Source organism: Nansenia antarctica (genome assembly GCF_963989245.1).
Source record: "Nansenia antarctica genome assembly, chromosome: 6".
In the NCBI taxonomy this organism is placed as follows: Eukaryota; Metazoa; Chordata; class Actinopteri; order Argentiniformes; family Microstomatidae; genus Nansenia; species Nansenia antarctica.
Genome location: NC_137676.1, coordinates 17,944,279 through 17,970,986, shown reverse-complemented (window position 1 = coordinate 17,970,986; position 26,708 = coordinate 17,944,279). Strand labels below are relative to the sequence as shown.

The 26,708-nt window shown below is 46.6% G+C and overlaps 1 protein-coding gene across 3 annotated transcripts; it reads left to right on the top strand.

The window, feature by feature from the left end:
- The first annotated feature begins 32 nt into the window (after positions 1 to 32).
- Positions 33 to 25,117, top strand: LOC308159351 (MYND-type zinc finger-containing chromatin reader ZMYND8-like). Of its 3 annotated transcripts, none has more exons than XM_080533121.1 (20): positions 33 to 156; positions 6,589 to 6,659; positions 8,099 to 8,265; positions 9,401 to 9,622; positions 10,548 to 10,661; positions 11,988 to 12,080; positions 13,124 to 13,211; positions 13,319 to 13,374; positions 13,733 to 13,810; positions 13,999 to 14,114; positions 14,908 to 15,386; positions 16,569 to 16,685; positions 17,953 to 18,102; positions 18,620 to 19,171; positions 19,341 to 19,853; positions 20,278 to 20,342; positions 20,700 to 20,780; positions 22,280 to 22,358; positions 22,684 to 22,923; positions 23,555 to 25,117. In XM_080533121.1, the coding sequence occupies exons 1-20, from the start codon at positions 143 to 145 to the stop codon at positions 23,728 to 23,730; spliced, it is 3,471 nt and encodes a 1,156-aa protein (XP_080389247.1). In that variant the 5' UTR covers positions 33 to 142; the 3' UTR covers positions 23,731 to 25,117. The 3 variants fall into 3 exon arrangements, with proteins under 3 accessions (XP_080389247.1, XP_080389246.1, XP_080389245.1); XM_080533120.1 differs by having other exon boundaries at positions 20,188 to 20,342; XM_080533119.1 differs by having other exon boundaries at positions 20,185 to 20,342.
- Positions 25,118 to 26,708: the final 1,591 nt, after the last annotated feature.

Here is a 26,708-nt window from a genome sequence, read left to right as displayed (position 1 = left end):
TGTGAGAAAGGGGCCAGTCAGGGCCCGGCTTACATCAGACGGGCCTGATCGCCTTGCCTGAAGAGCGGAGCCTTCCCCAGCTGAGGGCTGAGAGTGCCCTCCATGTTTTATAAGTGTTGACATAACAGTGTGTCAGGCAGCCATGCATCCACAGAGGTAAGCCCTGTCTCTTTATCTCAACTCTGATTACAACATTCCTTCCTCCTTGTGTTCTTTGTTGTGACTGTTTCTGTGTTAATATGAATGTGAATACCTGAAATCACAGTTTGCTTCCCCCACAAGGAGGAGGGGTTGGGGGTTGGGGGTGGGGGTGGGGGAGGCCTGGCAGGCCCTATGCTCCACAGAGCTGGGGTGGGGGGTTGGGTAAAGACTCTCACCCCTGCCTCCTCCCTGTGGCCATGCTGTAGTGCAGAGAGAGAGTGGACCATGGCAAATCCTTTTCTTTCTTTTTTTCTTCTTCTTCTTTCTTTTCTTTTTTATTATGCTAAATAGTGTGTGAGATACATTGAAAAGGCCACCTCTTATCTTCTCTCTGCTGCTGCTCTGACCTGGTTCTGTGGTGGGAAGGCGGTTGGGGGAGGGGGGGGGATGGGTGGCATAGGAGGAGGAGGAGGAGGAGGAGGGGAGGGGGTAGAAGAGGAGCAGTGGAGGGGGAGCAGTTATGTACCCTTTGTAAGCAGATTGCCTTCGTTGTTGTGGTCTCTTGTGTGCCATGCCAGGCCACAGAATGGACGCAGGGGCAACAGATGTGCCTGTTGGGAGGACTGTGGGGGGGCTCCAGGAAGGGGTTGATGGTTAACTGAACACTGGTTGCATGTAACGTGAGGTCTGGGAGGACAGACAAGAGGGGAGGGTAAATAGAATATTGTGGAGATGTCAGAATTGTCTTCAGATTTCCGATTCTGTATTTCTTCTTTTACCTATTGACATCGTCTCAAACGAGTCAGTGACTTGGCGCGGGTAGCCGGGACAAAGCATTTTAATTACAGTTCTTTCTCTCAGTCAGCTCCCCTCCGCACCGTCTTGTGAGTTCATCCAGTTCATCCTAACCGGTAAAGCGTTTGTCTGAGGGGGGGGGGGGAAATCTTAAAATTGTACTCCGTTCGTTTCAACATTTCTTTTCTTCCTTCCCACAATGCCTAGATGGAAGGAGGTTTTTGAGGCTCCTTGTATATAGGGGTCTCAGTTTACGGCCCAAGGCAGGCCCTCCGTTTACAGGCTGGTGCTACGTTTGCTGAAAAGCACTCCATCGTAAAAGGGCTTCCTCTACACAGTCAGCACCTCAAGCAGCAGCCATTTTGTGTTCCGAGCTCCTCAGGGGGAAAGTCCTGTCTGCTGCCCTTCTGCAAACCAAACTGCCTCTTAGAGAAGCACTACTACTTTAGTGATTTTCGCTAGTGTGTCTTTTAGATGCGCCTGGTGGGGTGTTTGGCTTTAACTCCATTCTAATGTGTCTGTTTGTGAGCTTGTTTTCTCTCTCTCTCTCTCTCCCCCGTGGCACTTGCTCATGGCCTCTCACCTATTTTTAGCTGCAGACAAAAACACCATTGATCTGCTACTTCAATTAAAAACCAGGTTTGACGGTTTTGAAACGGTTCGGTTAAGAAATTCCTTTTCACTTTTTTGTTGTTATCGTTGCAAAACATAACCCAGTGACAAACAGAATGGATTTTCTCTGCTTCTTTGCAATTGAATCTGAGTTGTTTGGCTCAAAGTGTTTAGTCCTGGTGGTTATGCCATGCACACCATCAGCTTCCTCTTTTACTGTGGTTAAAGGTTACTCCCAGGGACAAAACCGGAACTTAACCAACAGCCAAGTATTAAATAAGCTCGTATTCATTCAACACACATTAGGTGAAGTTGGAGTATCAGACTGTTTGTCCGTGGTAATGTATCATGAATCTAGTGGCAGGTTATCTTTAGGAGATCATCAGTGGCTGTCCACTGACATAGCTGAGGCAATGCTACTTGTAAACTGGACACCACAGCTCCAAGGGGGTTGGTCGGCAGGTCAGTAATTTACTGCTCACAGTATTAAAAAAACACGTCCAAGAGGCTGTTTAAAATCTCCCCCAACAGTTCATTCAGTCATGCCCCAAAACAGATACGCTTGTACTGAGGAAATGTACACTGTCTTAATGCAGGGGAAATCTCTGCATTGCAGCAGAAATGTTTTTTAAGAGGGAAGCTTGCTCACAGTGATCCGTGTGGCATACCACAGCCGACCAATCCTGTTCCGCCTCTGCAGATCCTCCAACCAATTACAGCAGCAGCCGAGGTTAAAGATTGACAATCGCAGTGAGAGCGGCAGGGAGAGCAAGGGCCTTCTGGAAAATTCCACAGCCATCTTTGTTTCATCCTTCTCAGCCCAATGTAAAAACCAGGCTGAAGGATTTCCTTACATATTCTGTGCTTTTAAACAAGGTATGCTATAAATGTAAATTATCTATGTTGAAGAAGAACATGTTGTTGGTTAAGCAATAAGGATAAAAAAAGGAATTATGTTGGTAATGGACTGTGTAGATTTCTTTTGTGCAGTGATTACAATGTAAAATGTTGACAAATCTCTGGAACTTCCAATGTTGACATGGCCTAAAATAACAGAATTTATATTATTTTAAAGGGTGGACAGTTAGGTACTGTAAACCTAATAACAGAGGAAAAAACAGAGGTTGATATGTGATCTAATTTGTGTGGGTGTGGGTGTGGGTGTGTCTGTGACTGGCCATTTCCCTCAGTGGCAATCCTCTCTAGATGGAAAGATAGGGACTTTATTGATCCCCAAGGGGAAATAAAGGTGTTACAGCAGCTCACAAACAACAACAACAACAACAAAATAAAGTGACAATAGAATAAAATAAAGAGTCAGAGGCTTCAGGTGGGCCGGTTGTTTGTCTGTCAACAACAGCAACACTGATCCTCTGTGGATTAAAGGCGGTGCTACCAGCACAACCATACAGAACAGAACAGTCCTGTTCTGATGGCAGCACCCTCACACCACAACAGTATAGCAGGGATTCTGTTTTGAAGCCCTCACCCCCTCTGTAGGAGCTCATTCAACGCACCGGTGTGTCTTTATATACATACAGCAGCATATCCTCCTTAAAGACAAACATAACAGCTCGTCGGATTGTGTCTTTATTCCCCCCACAGTGCGTCTCTCTCTCCTTCTCACACTGACTGAACTGTAGCTTTTATTATTCTACGTGCGCACACAGTGAAGGGGCGAAAAAACTGAGGACGAGGTAAAACAGATAAGACTGATCTTCTATTAACCGGCTTTCTCCTCTCCCTGTGTGTCCCTCTCTCTGTACCCCGGGCCGCACCGGTTGTCGGGTTTAACAGTGTGTTGTTGGCGTTGTTTTTGATGTTGCAACCGTAATCTCGACGGATCTCTCCTGGTTCTCCTGTTTTGGATGTGCCAGAGCCTGCGTTCTGAGCCCTAGTGTGGGGGATGGGGGAGAGGGGGGAGGGGAGCAGCAGCAGCAGCAAGCTGTGGCCTCCGTTTTCTGTGATGAGAAAACCCTGCTCGTCTCTCTCAGGAGTGGATTCTCAAGGCACAGTCAGTGTGGTGTGTTTTTTTTTCCCCCCTCTCTCCTTCCACCCGGCTTTCCTTACAGGGAGAGGGTTGTTGTTTGTCAATGTCCTCCCATGTTCTCTTATGGAATATTCCTCCATGAGCCCCCGATGATGAAGATTATTTTTGCTTCTATCTGCTCTTGTATGGTTTTGGCAGGCTTGTGGAATGCGGCTCCTGATCTCCTGAAAATGCCCTCTGGAAGAACACATTTTAGGATAACAATGTCTTGTTGAGCCAGAAGCTGAAGGATCAGGTGGTTATTCTCTGACTTTGGCTGCTCTGTACGTAGGAGGCCTGTGTTTTATATATTTTTTAGATAATAATAAAGAGTGTGATCCATGGTGCCTCACGCAGGGGCTGGGTACACAGTGAGTGCTGGGGGAGCATACGTAGCAGTGTGGGGGGGTTGCTAACGTTATCTCTCTTTCATGTGGGCCACGCACGGTGTCTCTGTCCGGAACAGGAAGGCCTCGGAGGGGTTAATCCGTTAGCATGTTTAAACAAGACTGTCACAGGCTGGCTGGCTTCTTTCTTTTTCTTTTTTTCTTTTTCTTTTCTTGTTTATCTTGTTGTGCGACCTTCTACTTTCTTCTCATTATCCAAACGACCTGACTCATCATGGATGATGTCTGCGTGTGTCAGTTGGTGATGATGTATATAGTGCTGCTTGTTTATGTACAGAATGTTACAAAGAAATAGTTAAGATTGGGATCTCATCTGTCTTTGGGGCTGCAGCGGGGATCACGGATTGACTGCATTGTTAAGAATGAGGTTTGACTACGAATGTCTCTGATTTGCTTTGATGACTAGGACATCACGGTTTATAGGGCAGGTTTTACCGGGTCAGTAGGTTTAGCGATCGGTCTCTTTTACAGTTGTGCTCAAGCTTGAGTGCGTCCAGATGAGAGACACCCAGAGTCAGAAGGACTCTCCTTTCTCTGCTACTGTTTGTCCTTTCTCCTCTCTCCGACGTTGAGCAACGCTGACATCGATCCTTAGGTCAATAAACAGGCCTCTAGGAGAACACCTCTGGACCCCCACTGCCAAACGTGTTTAAGAAAGATACCAAGATACTGTCTTTTATTAGATTATCGCCTCAAAGGTTTTTCCTGTCTCGTGCTCACCTGAACCTAGAGGTTCTCTGGCCTCACCTCCACTCTGCCACCAGGGGCGGGGGGGGTCACCTGAACTGGGTCACCACTCTGCCACCAGTACCACCAGGGGCGGGGGTCACCTGAACCTAGAGTTCTCTAGTGGGAGTCACCTGAACCTAGAGGTTCTCTAGCCTCACCTCCACTCTGCCACCAGGACCAAATAAAAAGCATCTTCAGCCTGGACCGGTGGATGACTGAAGTGTGTGCCACGCTGTGGGTCCTGACGAGGGGGTTCTTAAGGCGGGGGATGAATAGGACTACATCCTTGGAACGAAGCCCTCTGTGGCCCTGACAAAGGAGGGGCTGAACTCTCAAAGAACCCCATTCATCGCCAAGGGTCCCTTCTTTCTTCTTCTTCTTTCTTCTTCTTCTTTTTTATTCCGTGGAGGAAATGAGATGAGAGCGGAACTAGGAACACAAAAAACAGGGCTTGGATTTGGGCGTTGGATTTGTGGGTGGGATAAAGAGACATATTTTCCCCTTTTTTTTTTATTGAATTACATTACATTACTGTTATGTCAGTTAGCAGCTGCTTTTTATTTGTTTTCCAAAGCGACTTGCAATAAGTGCATTTGTCCGAGTAAAGCGAATCAACTATACAACAGTCATCGTAAGTAAAACATTCAATAAGAACAAGTGACGTCGGCAGTTTTTTTTGCTTGGGCCTATAGTTTGATACAGCAGGAATAGATTTTCTTTCTGTGGAATTCTGATATTGATTTAGCTGTTGTGAACAGGCCTGTTTTATCAGTCTAACCCTTTAACCAGTCCCAACGACGACTCCTTTGAGCTTCTGATCTGGTGCCAAGGGTTTCCAGGAATAGGCCGAGGAGCCTTGGGGGCACCCGTTGTTGAGTTTGTATTCCCACAGAGACTGCCTTCTCTTTAACGGTTACTCGTCTTTTACTGAGCACCGTTTTATATTACGTAGAGAGAGACAGAGAGAGAGACACAGAGAGACACAGAGAGACACAGAGAGAGAGAGAGAGAGAGACAGAGAGACAGAGACACACAGAGAGAGAGAGCGCCCCCCCCCCTTTCTGCCCAGTGGGCACCATATGGTCTCATAATGTAGGGAGTCCACATCAGCTCTCTTCAGAGAGAGAGAGCTATGTCAAGGGTCGGATGACAGCCGATGATATGGTATGCACATTAGTGTGCTACGCCACTAAGCGGCCGGTATCCGCTTCTGAGACATTTATATGTGTGTTAACAACTTTCCAATCACAGAGGAGTTGTCGGTGGCCAAAGTAGGATGTGAACATTGGCGCGTCAGTAGGAATTGAATGCAGACCTTTGTGTGACTGAAGCCTTCGTCTCTCCCTCTCTCTCCCCCCCTCTCTCCTGGAGGACAGGGAGAGAGAGACATCCTCTCGGTTGGATGGCCTTATGTGTTGTGGTGAAGCACATATTGTGCCCAACTGAATAAAAGACCTGTTGCCATGGAGATCCTCTCCAGTGGCGTTCCATGGAACGTAAACATGCAGCACTTGAAGTTTGCCTGACTTGTAATTGTGATATTTGGAGGGAGAAAAGAAAAAAAGCATTGAAGGGTTTGATGATGCTATTAGCCTGTGCTATTGTCCACCTCTTGCCAGGTTGCCCTCCAGGGTGATGTGCATCCCAGATGTATTGTGTCCCAGTGAAGCCGTGGGCACGAGGCAACTATGACGAAATGACTATGGAAAACTTGCGTAAAACTCTGGTGACTTGGTCCTGGGGGACTAGTATGCCTTAGGTGGTGTTCAGCTTGTTTACTGTGTGAACACCGTTTGTGACTCTCTCTCTCTCTCTTCTCTCCCTCTCTTCTCTCTCCCTCTCTCTTTCTCGGTGCCGTCCTTCCCTGCTCTGCAGTCTGGCTGAGGAGGAGATAAAGACAGAGTCCGATGTGGTAGAGGCGATGGACGTGTCCATGCGATGCAAAGGTAAGAGCAGGCCGCTGCCTCCTCCTTTCAGACCGACTGACGTGTTGGAGCACGCTGTTTTTTGAGCATGAAAAGCGTATTCAAGTTCTTAGGAACAATATGTGTATATATGAACTCCTGACCTTACTAGAGCTATATAGCGAGTTGTTTATATGTGCCCGGTGATCTCTTGCAGCTGCACAGAGAGTGCATTGTGCATGTTTAGAGTTTGTACCCATTTGTGTAATGTATCAACAACTACCTCGGTCAATGTTTTGAGCCCGGGTTCACAAACCCTGTCACGTGCTGCTGTGGAGTTTTTAGGTCCTCGTTTACTAAGAGATGCCTCTGCAGTATGATGACATGACTATCTATGCTTTCTTCAACAATGACAAAGATTGGGGCGCTTAGGTGGCGTAGTGGGTTAAGCGCTGACCATGTACCGCAGGGCTCCCGGTTCGATTCCAGCCGCGGACATATCCTGCATGTCATCCCTTTTTCTCTCACCCATCCTTCCTGTCATAATCTCTACTATATCTGTCATTAAAAAGAAAAATATGAAGCCCCGCGGTGGTGTAGCGGGCTAAGCACTGGCCACCAGTGCATGCTGCCCACCGGGGCCGGGGTTCGTATCCCGGCTCGCCAGACCCGGATATGGCCAGGGCACATACGGGGAGCGGCATATTGGGCGGCCGCTCCCGAGGGGGGGTATAGGAGTAGTTCCGGACAAGGATCCGTCGCGCAACAGCGCCCCCGGGGTGCCGGAATAACGGTGCTGGGCTCGAGGAGCCAGTCAGCTAGTCTGCCTGGCGGCCTCCTCTGGGACTGCCGGCCACGGGGTCGTGCGGCGGATCCCTCGCAATAGGCAGGGGATAATTGGATGCTAGGTTGGGTTCAATTGGCTACCAAATTGGGTGAAAAAGGGATAAAATCTGAAAAACAAATTTAAAAAAAATAAATAAAAAAAAATATGAGTGGGACTGCCCCACTCAGAAAAAAAAAGAAGATAGACCTCTCACTGCCTCTGACCTTTATGGGAGTGTGGCCTTGATTTCCATGCTTCTCCTTGCATTGCTCAATTACTGTAGCAGAGTGCAATGCGAGATTACAACCTCTGGCTTTGCGATACTAAGAAAGGTGTTGTTGTTGTTGTTGAAACAGAGAGGACAGGGGCGCCTGGGTGGCGTAGCACACTAAGGCGCATACCACGTAATCGCCGGGTCCCTGGTTCGATTCTGGCCGTCGACATATCCTGCGTGTCATCCCTCCTCTCTCTTTCACCCATCCTTCCTGTCAATCAGAAACAGAGGGGTTGAAGCCTGTAAGACCTCACATGGTCTCTGTCACTGGGCAAGCCCCGGCTCCTAGGCTCTCCCATAAGCTGCTCTATGAGCTCTCCATAGTAATGTCATGGGTTAGTGAGTGACCTGGTCCTCCCCTCTCTGTGCCCTGTGTACCAGTCCCTGACCCCGGGTCAGCAGAGCGGGCGCTGGCCCCCCAGAAGAGGAAGGTACCCAGTCCCAGTCCCACCCACTCCTCCAACGGCCACTCCCCCTCAGACACCTCCCCCAGCCCCCTCAAAAAGAAGAAGAAACCCGGGGCTTTCCACAGCAACAGCAAAGACCAGGTAAGGGGGGGTGTGTCTGTGTCTGTGTCTGTGTCTGTGTCTGTGTCTGTGTCTGTGTCTGTGTCTGTGTCTGTGTCTGTGTCTGTGTGTGTGTCTGTGTGTGTGTGTGTGTGTGTGTGTGTGTGTGTGGTGAATGCCAAGATCTGTGTGTGTGTGTGTGTGTGTGTGTGTGTGTGTGTGGTGAATGCCAAGATATGTGTGTATGCCAATATTTAACACTTATTGTACCCCATGTTTGATTGTGAGACAGCTGCATGATGCACATTATGCAACCATGCATATCAAAGACTTAATCATTGTGTGTGCATCATGTGAATTAATGATTGGATGTGACGGCTCTTGACTATTGATAATCATAATGATAATAAGGCATACATTAAAGAATAATATCGAGTGCTTTCCGAAAGTAGCCTATTTTGCTGATTGACCCCCCCCCCGTGTATTGTGAATGCTTCGTTTTACATGCATGACACGTATGACCCTGGAGTTGGGTTCCACTGACAGATGAACAAGTCACATGCCCTGAGCTGGCACCGTGTGTTGATCAGGACTGTGTCTTGTTCACTGATTGGTCGACGTGGGTTGTGCAGGTGTCAAGCATGATGCCCAACACAAGTCTTGCAGCGTGTTCAGTAAGATGCGACGTGCTGTCGAACGTTTCAGATAGAAATGTCATCATGAATAGAGCTGACGAGTGTGTCTTCACTCTACATGCCGGAGAGCAAAGTTGTCTGTTCTAAAAATAATCATATTTCTATCTGAACGTTTCGCAACACTACCCTTCTGAACGCAGCCTTGTTGGTCCACTGGGGGGGGGAGAACTTCACCAATCAAATTGAGCACTAGAGTCACGTGGACGACTTCTTAAAGGTTGGCGATATCTTGACGGATATACAAAACCACAGCCTACTGGTGTGAAGAGCGATCGCGTTACCCTACAGTCCCTATCAGCCAGCAGCAGTCTTGTGTTTGGTGCCTGCTTTATTTTTGCCTTTACATATCGCTTACCCTGCCTTTTACTTACTGCCACTGTGGGGGATTCTCTGTTGTTTATGTTGCACTGCTCCTTTTGTGTTTGTTTTCTGCGTGTGTTTTGAAACCCGCCCTCCCTTGTTTTCTCTTGCCTGCATTTCAGTCAGAGCTAAGACATGGTCCCTTTTACTATGTGAAGCAGCCATCACTCACCACAGACCCTGTTGATGTTGTACCGCAGGACAGCAGGAATGACTTCTACTGTTGGCTGTGCCACCGCGAGGGCCAGGTGCTCTGCTGTGAGCTCTGCCCGAGGGTGTACCACGCCAAGTGCCTCAAACTGCCAGCTGAGCCTGAGGGCGACTGGTTCTGTCCAGAGTGTGAGGTATCTCGCCCCGTGTGTGTGCGTGTGGATTTGTGTTTTTCTTTTTTTTAGGTGTACGCATTCGCACGCGCGGGGTGTGTTTATTGTCGTTTCTACCATAGGCTTGTTGTCCGCTTGCTCTTTTGGGGTGTTAGGTAGATGGTGGGTTGGGGGATGTTTTAGGCTAGGCTGAAGCCCAATTTATACTTCTGTGTCGAATTTACGCGCGGCTACGCCGTAGCCTACAAGCCTACGCAAGGGCTCTCCCAATTTATAGTTCTGCGTTGGTCAGTCTGCGTCGCGTTGGTCGGTGTACTCATAGCGGCATAATAGCGATCAAAAAACTTATTTTTGTTATGCTTGTTGTAAAGAAAATGTCTATAATGCATTGAAATGACAGTAAACTAAGATAATAAGATGGTTATCATAATTTTTCAAATCTTTATTAATAAGTAATTACAGAAAAAGTAAATGACATTTCTGTCATGGCTTCCGCATTTTGGCCTACGAGAGAGTCGGAATCATGTCGGAATCATGTGCTACCAAGCGGACCAATCACAGTGCTTATGGTCTGCGTAGGTGTGTTGCGTAGTTAAATTTTTGGAGAGGTGCGCGTTAACCTACGGCGTAGGCTCCGGGCCTACGCAAGCTACAGTGTAGGCTACGGCGTAGATTTTACGCAGAAGTATAAATTGGGCTTAAGTCGAAGTAGGCTAGGTCTAACCCCCCCTCACCAACTTTAGTCTCCACAGATTTCTGCAGCCCCCTGTCACCAACAGATTAGACTGTGTAGATTAAATAATGTGATATACCTGACACCCCCCCCCCCCCCCCGAGTCAGTATTATTTACCCTAGTCCCTGTGCTTAGTAGGCTTTTTTTGTGTTTTACTAGTGATTTTATTTGTTGTTTTAAGCTACACTGTCCTGACTTTATCTGTTTTGCAGAAAATCACTGTTGCAGAGTGCATCGAGACCCAGAGCAAAGCCATGACGATGCTGACGTTGGAGCAGCTCTCCTACCTGCTCAAGTTCGCACTTCAGAAGATGAAGCAGCCTGGGGTGAGGGTACAGTTTCTCTACTATGTAGATGTACTATGTAGTACATTTTTTTGAATAAAATAGATAGAATAATAATAATAATTCCTTCTTCTAACGTTGTAACTGCCAATGGTTCCTGGTTTTGACATAGATTACTATTTCTTATGATGGATAGATGATTGACTTACTTAGACAAATGTATTTGTTGTAAGTCTCTTTGGATAAAGGTGTCTGCTAAATGCCAAAACATTTAAAAATGTAGTGCCCCGCGGTGGTGTAGCGGTCTAAGCACTGGCCACTAGTGCAAGCTGCCCACCGGGGACTGGGATCGAATCCCAGCTCGCCAGATCCGGATATGGCCGGGGCACACACGGGGAGCGGCATATTGGGCGGCCGCTCCCGAGGGCGGTATAGGAGTATTTCCGGACAAGGATCCGTCGCGCAACACCGCCCCCTGGGTGCCGGAATAACGGTGCTGGGCTCGAGGAGCCAGTCAGCTAGTCTGGCTGGCGGCCTCCTCTGGGGCTGCCGGCCACGGGGTCGTGCGGCGGATCCTATGCAATAGGCAGGGGATAATTGGATGCTAGGTTGGGTTCAATTGGCTACCAAATTGGGTGAAAAAGGGATAAAATCTGAAAAAACAAATTTATAAAAAAAACATTTAAAAATGTAAATGGTCTATCTGACTGACACTGACTGGTCCTGGACTAAAAAAAGCATTTTCAATGAAAGATTCCTCATTGAAAGTGGTGATTTCTACAGAAACTATAATCCTTGATCATCCTCTCTAACCTTAAAACTAGGATTAGGGTCGCACTTCTAGTATGAATTGACTATTGAGTGGAATTAAATCAGCTAATGGACAAGTACCAGACAATGAAATGCAGTTTAGCATCTAACCAGAAGTGCAAATAGTGATATGGTGCAAAGACATGATGGTGTATACAAAATAGGATATGTACAGTTATTAAATGATGGGTATGTATGATAAGTACAGTAGGTAGTACAAGAGATGGATACAATGAGCTATGTACTTTTATGGTATGTACAGATGTATAAGAAGATTAGATTTAGATTAGATTCAACTTTATTGTCATTGCAGAGTACTAGACAACGAAATTCAGCTTAGCATCTAACCAGAAGTGCAAATAGTGATATAAGAGGATGATATAAAAAAAAATATGACAATGATAGTGATGGGTACAGTAAGGCATGTACGGTAGTTTCGAGGTATATGCAATTATGATCTAGTTAAGGTAGCTTATGTACAGTATGTAATGTGCAGATGTATAAAAGATCAACTAGAGGCTAATACGAAAATGTATGTGTATGTGTCTTTCCCTGCAGACTGAGCCCTTCCATAAGCCTGTGGCTCTGGAGCAGCACCCTGATTATGCAGAGTACATCTTTCATGCCATGGACCTCTGCACTCTAGAGAAGGTACCATTTAAACCTTAGAAAGCCTGGGCGCGTAAGTGCCGTTGGACACTAAGGGCTCTATTATGCACTTCATCAATAAGACGAGGAGGTAGATCTAAACTTAAGACGTGGAGGCGTGGTCAAGGCCACTTTGCTATTATGCGTGCTGTAGTGGGCGCCTAAAACCCGGCGCTAAGCAAAGAAATTAGTCATGGGTGTGTTTTGGGCGTCTTCTCAATCAACCCAATCAGCGTGCCAGGTGCCATTCCCTTTAAGAACCGGCTGCGTTGAGTCATTAGCGCTATGCTATTATGGAAGTCCTGAGAAGGAGGTCAGCGCGCTTCTCTGCCTCTCCCTTCTGAAATAAAGCATTTATACTGTGACCGTAATTGACGTCTTGCCGTGGAGCCACGTGCGTGTTCATGTGTGCCCACATGCATGCGCAAACCGCGGAGGCGCGCTCGTGTTTCAAAACGTGCATGAAGTCTAAACTTAAGAACTTTTCAAACCACTTCTTAGCGATAGGAGCAAAGTCAGATCGCATAATAGCAGCGGCGCCTAGCGCACTTCATTAACATTATGAACACTCCCACAATGAGCAATATATGCACGGGAGTTTTACGTCTTATGTGTGGGCGCCTATCGACACCTGCATAATAGCAGTAGCGCGTATGAAGCGCATAATAAGGGTGGGGGTAGGTCTTAACCTGGCGGTGCGTCTTAATTAACACTTAAGACGGCAAGTTAAGAAGTGCATAATAGGGCCCTCAGGCACATGCCATATCATCGCAAGTTACCTGGTTCGATTCTGGCCATCGACACATCCTGCATGTCATCCCCCCCCCCCCCCCCCCCTCTCTCTCTCTCTCTCTCTCTCTCTCTCTCTCTCTCTCTCTCACCCATCTTTCCTGTCAATCTCTACTGTCTCTATCCCAATACAGCAGAAATGCCATAAAAACATATACATTTTTTGGGAGAATGGCCATTTTGAGTTAATGTCAATATTGTCTTTGAAATGTTTGTCTTTGTCCAAATTGGGTAATTGTTCCCTTCTTTATTTGTAGAATATCAAAAAGAAAATGTATGGCTGCACTGAAGCCTTTTTGGCAGATATGAAATGGATTTTGCATAACTGCATCATCTACAATGGAGGTAAGTCACAAACACCATGCCATGGTTATATGTCTCTACTCGTCTGTCCTGTGACAGAGATGAGTTCATGTCTACATGTTTTGATCTGTCTTTTGGTTTTGTTCCAGGTAATCACAAACTAACTGCTACAGCGAAAGTCGTCGTCAAAATATGTGAACATGAAGTAAGTGTACTTTTCTTCTTTTTTTTTTTTTTTACATAGCAGACACTTTTATCCAAAGCAACTTACAATTAGAGATTACAGGGACAGTCTCCCGGGAGTCATTTAGGGCTAAGTCCCAAGGGCACACTAGTGGTGGTGTTCCCAGATAGGATTTAATCTCATAACCTTCTGATCACCAGTCCAACTCACTATCCACTAGGCCACCACTACCCCATAGTGTGTCAATAGCTTCACGATTGAATAGACAGCTGTAGTTGTGTTTTGTTGATGTACACGTGTCAAAATAGATTCCTCCCTCCTCCCTCCCAAGTGTGTAATGTGCATTTTAATGACGTTCAAACCGATGTTTTTCTTTCAGATGAATGAGATTGAGGTCTGTCCAGAGTGCTACCTATCCTCGTGCCAAAAGAGGGACAACTGGTTTTGCGAGCCATGTGTAAGAATAGTTTCAGTATCATCACCTTTTGTGAAGGGACTTTCAGTCACATTATGACTGAAACCGGTAAATGTTAATGTGGGGGAGTTCCTCATAATAATTTGTATATTCCCTGAATAGATCAGAGCACAGGACGTGTATTTCTATATGCTCCCTTAAAACCTGTCTTTTGGCCCTGGTCCCTGTAGAGTCAACCCCATCCGCTGGTGTGGGCCAAGCTGAAGGGCTTCCCCTTCTGGCCAGCCAAGGCACTGCGGGAGAAGGACGGCCAAGTGGACGCCCGCTTCTTCGGACAGCATGACAGGTAAGAACAGCTTCTGGATGAAATTGGGGAGTGAATGTGACTTTTCAGATGTGTATCTTATTTTATTTTATATGTTAGACTTGATGAGTAAACCCAGCTTTTGATATGAAAGTGAGGATGACTATCAATTTCCAGTGTTTATTTATTATTTTAAAGACTTAAGTCCACACTGAGCGATATTATTCTAGAGCCTTTTCTCAACTGATTCATCAAGTCCTCCACTCGCTTCATCCTCAAACAGCATTGGAGGGGGCGCCTGGGTGGTGTAGCTCACTAAGGCGCATGCCACATAATCGCAGGGTCTCTGGTTCGATTCTGGCCATCGACCTGTCCTGCATGTCATCCCTCCTCTCTCTCCGTCACCCATCCTTCCGGTCAATCTCTACTGTCTCTATCTCAATAAAGCAGAAATGCCATAAAAACATATTTAAAAACGAAAAAAAGCATTGCCTCTTCGCATCTTCGCCTCCAATGCATTTTCAGTTGGACACAAGTTGAGGATGGAGGAGAGGATGTGAGGAGTTGTGTTCCTAACCAGTGTTTCCCATACATAGACGAGACTGTGGCGGGCCTCCATAGTCTAATTTTCTCCCACCATAGTCTCATAACTAACCAGAAGTATTTTTTGCGCAGTTTTTTCTCGCTGCCCGCGCTGTTGCAGAAGGTGTTTGAGCAGGTCCGGAAAGCCCCCCCCCATCCGCCACAGTCTCACAAAATCCTGTGGGAAACACTGCCTAACTATTGAGAAAAGGTTTCACTAGACCCCTAACCTTAACCTGTCTTTTCTCTGCAGGGCCTGGGTTCCCATCAACAACTGCTACCTCATGTCAAAAGAGATTCCCTTCTCTGTGAAGAAGACCAAGAGCATCTTCAACAGCGCCATGCAGGAGATGGAGGTCTACGTAGAGAACATCAGAAAGAAGTACGGCCTGTTCAACTACGCGCCCTTCCGTACGGCCTTCACGCCCAACAACCAGCTCCAGATGCTGCTGGACCCGTCCAACCCCGGCGCCGGGCCGGTCAAGCTGGAGAAATCGGAGAAGATCCGCTTCAACTTCGACATGACCGCGTCTCCCAAGATGCTGCTGGGCAAGAGCTCCCTGTCGGGCGGGATGGGCCGGCGGATCTCCATGACGGACATGCCTCGGTCTCCCATGAGCACCAACTCCTCGGCGCACACGGGGTCCGACGTGGAGCAGGACGGGATGGAGAGGGGACCCCGGAACCCCCCGCTTCACTACAGCGCTGGAGAGGAGTCGATGGACTACACCGGTAACTACAGATGAACCCGATGGCTCTGGAGCCTAACGGCCCATAGGCGCAGGAGCCCATCTCCTGTTTCAGTAGCGTGAGGCAGCTTGATGTATAAGTACACCCCCCTGGACATGACGCTGGTATGTCGCAGAGTCTTCCCCTCAATCAAACACTTAATGCTGAGTGCCAAGCAGGGAGGCATCGGATACCATTTTTTTAATAGTCTTTGGTATGACTCCGGCCGGGGATCGAACTCACGACCTCCCAATCTCAGGGCGGACACTCTAACCGCAAGGCCACTGAGCTGGTCACACCGGTAATTAACTACACTAGTTAACTGTGTCACACCGGAGTGTGTTCACTGTTCACTCTCTCACAACATTACGAATTAGAAAGAGATGTGACACACCGAGAGACACTATTCACTGAATTCCAAATAATAAAGAGAATCGTACATTTCTGAATGTTCTCACTCTGAACCACCGCGATAAGTGCTGAAGTTTCAGGTTTATTTAGTTTTAAAGTGTATTATAAGCAGGGTCTCAACACACTGTGCATCTATATAAAAACCAAACACAATACATGAATAAAAGCATACACGGTACAGAGAAATATCGGAGGAGCTGATACGAGTCATCGTATACAGATCTAAAAATAGTGGTTCTTTCCTTATCTTGCTGGATAAGAAAAGGCCCTGCCTCCACCTGTTTTCTTCTTGATGCAGGGAACGGCAAGCAATCCAGCTTCTTTAGATCAGAGAGTGCGAGAGGGTTGGTAGGAGTCGATCAGATTTGCTAAATAACCGGGTGCAAGACCGTTGAGGGCTGTTGTATGTTAGAAACAAGACCCTGAAGCCAGTGTGCTGTTCTTTACTGGTAGCCAATGCAATTGTGACACAACAGGGGTGATATGATGATCACATTTCATATTGACATTTTTGGCATTTTAGCAGATTTAGCTGTTATCCAAAGCGATTTTAAAACAAAATACATTTGACTAAGTAAGTGAATCGAATATATCCATCAGTCAAAGCAGGGAAAAGGTAATGGGGCCAAATGCTCGGGGGGCCAGGGGCCGTTGGCAGTCGTAACGCTAAAGAAGGGAAGTCAGGAGGCTGATCCAGAAGTCAGGAGGCTGATAACTACAGCAGATAACTAACAGCAGATAACTGACCCTTTATTGTTGTCGCTCTGGCCCCAGCATCCCCGGCGTCCGTGAAGATGGGCCATGCGGGCAGCCCAAAGCCCTTCACTCAGGGGCTGGTGTCCAAGCAGGAGAGGACCGCCGGCACCGGGAGCATCCTCAACCTCAACCTGGGTGAGTCTCTCCTCCTCCTCCTCACCCCTCCTTTGATATCACCTGGCAGGGGTTTTCAACAAGGTGGTGCTGGATGGCACTGGATCAAAACTGACCTATGTGTATTTGTGTCAAAATGTGCGAAGAAAGAAAGAAATACAGCTGAAACACTGATTTAAAAAAATGTTGTACTATATTTTTATGGTGTTTATGCTTTTATTGTGATAGAGATTGACAGGAAGGATGGGTGGGAGTGATATGATATGATATAGGTGGGAATGATATGCAAGATATGTCGAGGGTTGGGATCAAACCAGGGATCTTGCGATGATATGGTATGTGCATTAGTGTGCAACTCCACTCATAGGGCTTACACACCGGCAGTTCCGGCAGTTCCGGTTCGCGTTCGCGTGCCGAAACCTCCGAACGTTGGCGCTGTCTGGCGAATGATACACTGGTATGAACGCGGGCTCGTTCGTCAGACAGCGCCAACGTTCGGAGGTTTCGGCACGCGAACGCGAACCGGCGTTCGGAACTGCCGGTGTGAAAGCCCTATAAGTGACCCTAAAACACTGAGGGCCGGTTTCAGAGACAAGGCTTAAGCCTAGTCCTGGACTAAATCACACTTTCAATGTAAAATCTCCATTGAAGATGTTTTTTAGTCTAGGATTAGGCTTAAGCCTTGTCTGTGAAACCGGCCCTGGATAAACAATCATTTTTACATTTTCGCTTTCAACAACAATGTCATTGGCGATCAAAGATACTTACTCTATCATTACCTATTACACTTTAATTTGCTCTGAAATGTGGCGGAGCCAAGTTGACACGGTGGTGAGGTGCCCCTCTTCGATTTTCTGGGGGAGAACCCTGCCATGTTTGTTGTTGTTGATGATGATGATGTTGTTGTTGTTGGCACAGTGCTACTCTCATGCCATCTGTTTAGTCACAGCAGAAGCTACTCTTCCTTCTTCTAGCATTGTGACTGCCAATGGCCCCTGGTCCTAACATAGATTACTTTTTCTTACGATGACTGATGGATAGATGATTCACTTACTTAGACAAATGTAAATGTTTATAATGTAAACGTAACGTAAACGGTATGAGAAGTGAGACAGACAGTGTTGGGTTGCCTGTTGGTCACATTGATCTATACTCACTCACTGAATATTTCAGCAGGGTTAGGGTTAAGGTTAGAGGGTTAGGGGTGTGAGTGTTGGTGTTGGGAGTGTGTGTGTGGGGGTTGAGTACTGCCATGTCCAGGGGCTGAGTGTGTGTTATGTGGTGTCAGACCGTGTGAAGGCAGAGATGGACCTGAAGGAGCTGAGTGAGAGTGTGCAGCAGCAGCAACAGCAGCAGGGCCTGCCCATCCTCCTCGCCACCCCCAAGAGACCCACCAGGAGCCTGGACAAGACCATCGAGAGCTGCAAGGCCCAACTAGGTACATATGCCCACGACCACCACACACACACACACACACACACACACACACACACACACACACACACACACACACACACACACACACACACAGTGGTCCTCTGTGGCTCAGTTGGTAGAGCATGGTGCTGACAATGCTTAGGTTGTGGGTTAATATGCCCTCACTGCAATGTCAGCTAAATGGCATAGAATATATATAACAACACACACACACACACACACTACATTACACTACACCACACCAGTGGAGGCAGTTTGAGGTCGAATGCCATGCATTACAATGAGCCCATCTTTTGATTTCTACCTCCACCAGCCTCCCCTGAGCTACACGCCATCATTGAACTAATGCTATCCCCAGCCTTGGCTCAAAAGTCAGGTTTAAGATGACACTTTAATCCCTCATCATTTATCTAATGTCTCCTTTTTCTTTTTCTCTCCCCCGTCTGTCCATCTGTCTGTCCATCTGTCTGTCTCTCTTTCTCTCTCTCTGACTCTCTCCCCTCTTTCTCCTCCTGCAGGTATAGATGAGATCTCGGAGGATGTGTATAAGGGCGTGGAGCACAGCGACTCTGAGGACTCTGAGAAGTCGGACTCCAGCGACAGCGAGTACCTCAGCGACGAGGAGCACCGGCCCAAGAGCTCCGCCCCCGACAACAAGGACAGAGCGGACAGGAAGAGACCCCGGGCGAGCACTCCGGGAGAGGACAAGGAGGGGGTGGTCCCGAGGACGGGGGGGGGGGACCACAAAACCACTCCTGTACCCCTGCTCAAAGACAAGCTGGGCAGCAACGGCCCGGGTAGAGGAGACGCCCCCCAGGAAAAGCCCAAGACGACCACGACGTCCAGAGCTCAGCCTCCCGCGGACAGGCCGAGAGGCCCGGAGGAGAGGAGGGGGGCGGCCGCCGCCGCCGCCTCCTCAGAACAGGACTCGGACTCGGAGAGAGAGCTGGTGATCGACCTGGGTGACGACCCGGGGGCCCGCGACCGCAAGAGGGCCAGGAGGGAACCGACGGCGTCGGCCGCGAAAGCTTCGAAAGAGGCCGCCGGTGGTGGCGGCGGCAAGCTGGAAGGTGTGTGCGGCTTTCATACGTGTACCAGAGTTGTATTATGAGATGCTTTGTTAATGACTTAATGACTTAATGTTATGAGAATCTTTTGAGGGGTGGGGGGGGGGGGGGGGGGGAAGCGCTTTTTTATTTTGTCAACATCTAAACTATTTGACCCATTTTCTCCGATCAGGCAAATTTCTCTCCGCCGCCACTGTGGCTGCCCCTTCCAGCTCCACCTCCTCCTCCAACCCCTCTCAGCCCTCCATCCCTGCAGCCCTCAACCTGGTCTCCACCACAGCCTCCGGCCAGCCCAACGTAAACCCCTCATCCTCCTCTTCCTCCTCCTCCTCCTCCGCCACCGCCGCCCCCTCTCCTGCCTCCTCCACCTCAACCCCTCCCCTCTCCTCAGCGGCCTTGAGCGCCTCGGCTGTGAAGAAACAGCGCCCTCTGCTGCCCAAAGAGACGGCTCAGGCAGTGCAGCGAGCTGTGGTGTGGAACCCCACCAACAAGTTCCCGACGTCCTCGCAGTCGAAGTGGCAAATGCGGGAACAGCAGCAGGGGGACACGCCCCCTCCCATGCCGGCACAGACAGTCAGCCCGCAGTCACAGTCACAGACACAGACACAGGCGCAGTCACAGACGCAGTCACAGACACAGCAGTCCTCCTCTAGTACACGCTACCAGACCAGACAGGCAGCAAAAGGTACGCATACACTCTTACAATGCACTAAATCAACACAGACACACACACACCTCAACTGTATGCCTCAACTGTATGTTTGTTTACTTTTGAAGTTTGAATAAAACTGTTCTTATATCACAACAACAAACAGCAACAATTATCAGATATATTTCATATAGTCAGGTATTTACTAGACTGGTGAACACGCAATTAATCTGAGCAGCACACACACTTAAACATGCACTCACACACACACACACCCTATTTGACCTATTTCTGCATCTTTGTTTGTTTTCTAGCTTGTTGTTGAATGACAGTGCTTTAGAATCGTTAATTGAAATGTTGTTCCCAGCAGTGCAGCAGACAGATAACCCCCCGAAAACAACCACCTCGTCAGTTACCTTGGTTACATCATCGAGCACCTCCTCTTCCTCTTTCATGGCAGGAGACTTGCCAATCCCCACGGGGTCGGCTGATGTAGCGGCAGACATTGCTAAGTACACCAACAAAGTAAGTCAGCAGCACGATTTATTAATTATTCTTTTTCTTTTTTTATATATGTTTTTAGGGCATTTCTGCTTTTATTGGGATAGAGACAGTAGAGATTGGTAGGAAGGATGGGTGAGAAAGAGGAGAGATGACATATGCAGGATATGTCATTGTCGATGGCCCGGAATCGAACCAGGGACGTTGCGATTATGCGATATGCGCATTAGTGTTTCCCGATCTATGAATATGGATATAGTTTATGGACTTCCCAAAGAAATGTTATGTGTCTAGAATGGACGACAGAAAACTGAAAAAAACTGTGGACACCTGTGGTCAATATCTGTGGTACTCAACGGTCTTACGTCCTGAACCTTTCAGATGATGGACACGATTAAAGGGACGATGACGGAAATCTACAACGACCTGTCCAAAAGCACGTCGGGAAACACCATCGCAGAGGTGAGAGAGATGCAGTACAGGAACAGGCTTTGGTGTGAAGTGAATTAGGGATGTCCCGATCCGATATTGATATCGGATATCGCTGCGATATTGGTCCTGAATGCTGGATCGCAGATCGCACCAGAAAAAAAATATCACGTGTCACTCACGTGATGACAACAGTAGTAGTCAGTGGTCACGGGCATTAGAGTTGACTACCTGTGTGTAATGAGTCTGACAATGTCATGATGCTAGCTGGTGAAATCATAAACCATTTGCTTAAGTAATTTTTCGGTTATTTACATAGTCTGTGGTGTAGATGGTAAGCTTTCAAATGATGCGTCAGACATTGAAATCGGAAAGAAATTCAAGACGACACGAGTATTTGAATGTTGGTGCACCGAATGGGAATGCGACAGGAGAAAAGTGACTGACCAAACCACAACAACAAACGCTGCTAGCGGCTAACAGCTAACAGTGGTACATCGCTAGGAACGTCTAACTGCGTTTTTATATCATCACAACATACTGAGAGAACATGGACATGCTAAAAACACATAACTACATTCTGAATGCATCCGTTTGCGCGTCTGTTTTCAGTTTAGCGCTGCCTCTCTGGGAGCCCAGCCCCAGTTCATCAGCTCCCTCACCTCCACTCCCATCTTAACTAGATGAACACACAGTCCTTGCTTTTGAACACGTCCTAAAACGAGAGTATGTTTACAAGTCATTATCACTTACTGGTAGCCTCCGACAAACGAGAACAGTTAATCCAATACACAGATTATAAGTATTTAGTGATGGTTAAACTGTTTTTTATTATATGGACTGGGTACAAAAAACGAAAACCAGATATTGTTGACACTCCTTCGATTCTGCGACTGGTTTCTGGTCTCACCAGCGGGCTACACTTTTAAAAAGGGTCCTATAATTGATTTGCCATTTGTAAGAGAAGATAAATAGAATACAAACCTGAAGGCACTAAAACTAGAAATCAGACAGTAACTCTTTTTTTTCTTCTACAATGCTGAATGCTGCTGTTTAAATTGTTTTAACCAGTTGGTCACTGAGTACTGCAGTGCAGAGTACTGTTTTTGTTGCTTGAATAAAGGCTGGCAGTCTTTAATAGCCAACTGTTGGCTATACTGGGGAAGTATTTGTTATTATTGAGGAGTAAAACAATAAATACTAATATCGGATCGGTATCGGTATCGCAGATACCTGAAGCCCAGGTATCGGTATCGGTATCGGTAGTGAAAAAATGGGATCGGGACATCCCTAAAGTGAATGCATGGCACACAAACCTTCCATACCACTGAGCTCTTCCCTTATGGTGACTGTTGGAATGTTAATGTTGGGGATGTTAATTCATGGTAATTCAAGTTGATTCATCCTACTGTATAATAGTTTCTTCTTATTTTGTTGCTTCTGTTTGTGGTGTGAGCTTCTGTAACACCTTAATTTCCCCTCTGGGATCAATAAAGTACCCATCTCTCTGTCTGTCTAATGCTTTTGCCCAGATCCGACGGTTGAGGATCGAGATCGAGAAGCTTCAGTGGCTACATCAGCAAGAGCTGTCAGAGATGAAGCACAACCTGGGTATGTTTCACTCGCCAATTTCTTTACACATCACCTTTTAGGTTAGTGCATTACATTTTTGGCATTTAGACGCCTTTATCCAAAGCGAAGTAAATCGTGTAAGTGAATCATCTATCCGTCAGTCATCATAAGAAAAGGTCATCTATGCTAGGACAAGGGGCTGTTGGCAGTCATAATGCTAGAAGAAGGAAGAATTACTTTTTTTTCTCTTTTTTTTTTATGGGTCTAAATGAGTATAATTGTATGTTTTTCTATGAGAATAAGGGGGTGGCCTGCCTGCCTATCCATATACAAGGTTAAAGCTGTCTGCCCGTCTCTCCTGTAGAGCTGACCATGGCAGAGATGAGGCAGAGCCTGGAGCAGGAGCGAGAGCGGCTGGTGGCGGAGGTGAAGAAGCAGATGGAGGTGGAGAAGCAGCAGGCCATAGACGAGACCAAGAAGAAACAGTGGTGTGCCAACTGCAGAAAGGAGGCCATCTTCTACTGCTGCTGGAACACCAGCTACTGTGACTACCCCTGCCAGCAAGCACACTGGCCAGAACACATGAAGTCCTGCACACAGTCAGGTATATGCATACACACACACACACATACACACAACCACACTGGCCAGAGCACATGAAGTCCTGCACACAGTCAGGTATATGCATACACACACACACACACACACACACACACACACACACACACACACACACACAACCACACTGGCCATGTCTGAATGCTCATGCCGCAACCTAAAATTAGAACGTTTTGCAGTATCTTTTTTTTAAATTATTATTTCTTTACGAAATTAAGTTATGTTTAAAATGCCAGGATGTCATACTAGATTTGCCTTTCCATGTAGTATGAATTCACTGCACACTATTCAGGAAGTCCGGACGATAGTGAAACTTTTTACAGTGTGAACAACGTGGTTGAGCTGCAGCTGGTTTCTCAGTATGAGATGATGTGGGGTGTCACCTGTTGAAACGTGTCACTTACTGCATACATTTTTACTAAGCAGTAGGCTCTAAATAGTATGTAGTATGGCTAGTATGTAGTAGATACTTTCAGTAAACAAAAGGCAGTATGAATGATTGATTGGTTGGTTGTGCATGGCCACACACTCATTCTCTTAGTCTGTCTCTTATCTCTCTCAGACAAACGCTTGTGAAATTCCGAGCTCTCATGTCTCCCTCTCCTCTGCTCCCGCAGCATCAGCTCAGCAGGAACCAGAGGCGGAGTCAACCTCTGACCCCTCAGCCAAATCGTCCCCCAACACCCAGCCCCCCCCACCTGGCACAGGACCCCCACCCGCAGACAAAGGCTCCTCCACTACCTGCGGAGTGGACAAGGGCAAGGACAGTGCCGGCGGTGTTACTGTGCCCTAACCACTACACTGACCGCAGACTCGTGTTTTTGACTGTAGAATCTTTGTCTGTAAGATGTATGAGTAAAAGGACCTGTCTACCAGGAAATGAAGATGTGAGACAAAGTCTCTCTTCAACCAACGAATCTGGGAATGTACAACTAATCTCAGTACGGAACATCACAGAGGCATTATAAACAGACATACGCCCACACTCTTCTACTAGTATGACGTCCTACAGGGAATCTGCTGGCCGCTGGGCGTTTAACGCCAGGGACATTCCTTGCATGAAGGCTTGTCCCTTATTGATTATACTGACTCATCTCCCTGTCTTTTGTATCCGACGTCTGCTTCGTGATCAGACATTTTAAAATCATCCCTCGCCCCCCCCACCCCTCCTCTTCAGAAAGTCTGTCGATGTGGATTCACTCATTTTGTCCTTCATTCATCTGAGTCTAAAATGGTTTCTCTATGTTGTCATAAGCCTCTCTTCCTACGCTCACTCTCTTTCTCTCTATTCTATTTGGGTCTACAGAAGATTGTATCAAAAGATCAGAATATGACATTTTGTGCAACCATTTTAAACTTGAAACTTATTATGCTGCTCTTAAGAGATACCCCAAGACTGTTTTGATTTTGGGGGTTTTCTACCAAAAGTAAAAGAGACAATGGTATCTAGTGTGCCAGCCAATTTGTATGACAGTTTGTTACTTAAAATGTCTCCCTTTGGTTGTCATTACTGGTATTTTTTAATAAAGTTGAAAGGGTTTCATCATTCTCTGCAGTTGACAGGGCATCTTTGGAAATGTGTTAGCGGTGTTCTTCAACACTTTCATATTAGTATAAAGTTTGTATTCACACTCCCCTGTGTGTTTGTTATTGGTTCATATTCATATTTTATATCGTAGTTCTTCAGTGTATACATAGATTTTACTGAACTGTGATGTATAAAAAAAACTATAAAAAGGTAAAATTGTACAAAGTTTTGTAAGAAGACACATGGACAATATTTATAGTGCTATGATAAGCATATGAGATTCTGTTTTTTATAGTACTGTTTTATTGTGAAAATCACATTTGCAAATGTCTGGAAACAGCTTGGCTCTGGACAATGACACATCAGTTTTTATTTGAAAATGCATTGTAACTTCATATGAATGTGACTTTGGACCCTCAGTTCTGACGTGTTACCATCTCACTGAGAAATCGGATCAACCGATGTTGTTACTCTAACAAGGTAAACCTGCTACACAGACTATTATGAAGTGCATTGGAGAGGGTAAAGGCAAGTGACTGTATAATATTACTTATGAGCATGTTTATTATTTCCTTTTTGTCTTACATGTTCTCTTGTTTACATATTGTACATAAAGTATATGGATTGTTGATGTCTTTAAGAAAAAAATAAAAAGCGGTCTGTCTGACTATTTGTCTTGTGGAAATGTATACTCTACTGTGCCCTAAGGTTGAAAAAAAGCACTCTGGCATTCCCGCTGGGACCATATTATTATATTATATTATCTGAAGACCGCAACCTCTTTGGGTGTTTTATCATGCAGTGAGACCTGTTGAGTGTTGATACATGGTAAATGGTAAATGCACTGCACTTACAGTGGGAGAAATAAGTATTGAACACATGAACATTTTGCCCAGTAAATGTATTTCCAATGAGCCTATTCAAGTGAAATTTGCACCAGACTTTGGAATTAACTCAAACAATCCACACAACATAACATTAAAGTCCATATGTAAATAAAGTTATGTGTAATAAAGTGGATTGAAACAGGAAAAAAGTATTGAACACACTAACTGAAATTAATTCAATATGGAGTGGAGAAGCCTTTGTTTGTAATGACAGCTTCAATGCGCTTTCTGTAGGAAGTAACTAATCGCCCGCAGTATTCAGGTGTGATTTCGACTCATTCCTCTAGTCCACACAGATTGTCTTTAAATCTTGAAGATTGCGGGGGACCCTCTTGGGAATCTGGATCTTAAGATGCTTCCACCAATGTTCAATTGGGTTTAAGTCAGGTGATTGCCATTCCAACAGGTAGATTTTCTTTCTCTGAAACCAATTGCGAGTTTCCTTTGCTGTATGCTTTGGATCGTTGTCCTGTTGGAAGGTACACCACCATCTCATCCTCAGCATCCTGGTGGATGGCAGCAGGTTCATCTCAAGAATCTCTCTGTACATGGCTCCATTCATTGTTCCTTCAACGATATGCAGTCTGCCAGTACCACAAGAGGACAAACAGCCCCACACCATGATACTTCCACCTCCAAACTTCACTGTTAGTATAGTGTTATTCGGGTGATGTGCAGTGCCATTTCTCCTCCAAACATGGTGTGTTGTGTGACAGCCAAAAAGTTCAATTTTGGTCTCATCTGACCAGTACATGCTCCCAGTAGTTCACTGGCTTGTCCAAATGTTGTTTGGCAAACCTTAAACGAGCTTCAACGTGTCTTTTTCAGTAGTGGAATCTTGCGGGCTGAGCGTGCACAGAGGCCATGGCGGTGAAGTGTATTGCCGACTTCAGATTCAGATTCAGATTCAGATTCAGATACTGTCCTTTCTGTCACAGTTGCACCTGCTGCCTCCAAGTCTTTCTGGTGCACTTTCTTAGTGGTCCTTGGCTCTTTGGCTACTCTTCTAAGTATCCTTCTAACTCCCTGATCAGAAATCTTGCAAGGAGCTCCTGTGCGTGGCCGGTTGATTCACACACACATTCACACACCAATGGCGGCTAGCTACCATGCAAGGCACCGTCCCACTCATTAGGAGCAATTTGGGGTTCAGTGTCTTGCCCAAGGACACGTAGACAGGTGGCCAGCCGGAGTTCGAACTGCCGATCTGCTGACCTTGCAACACTGGTGGACTCAGGGGGGGGCAGGGGGGGCGACCGCTCCCCCTGGTGCGCCCACGGATGAAAACGTCGCGCTAAAGTGCCCTTTTGAGTGGAGAAATTCGCGCTAAAGTGCCCTTTTGAGTGGAGAAATTGA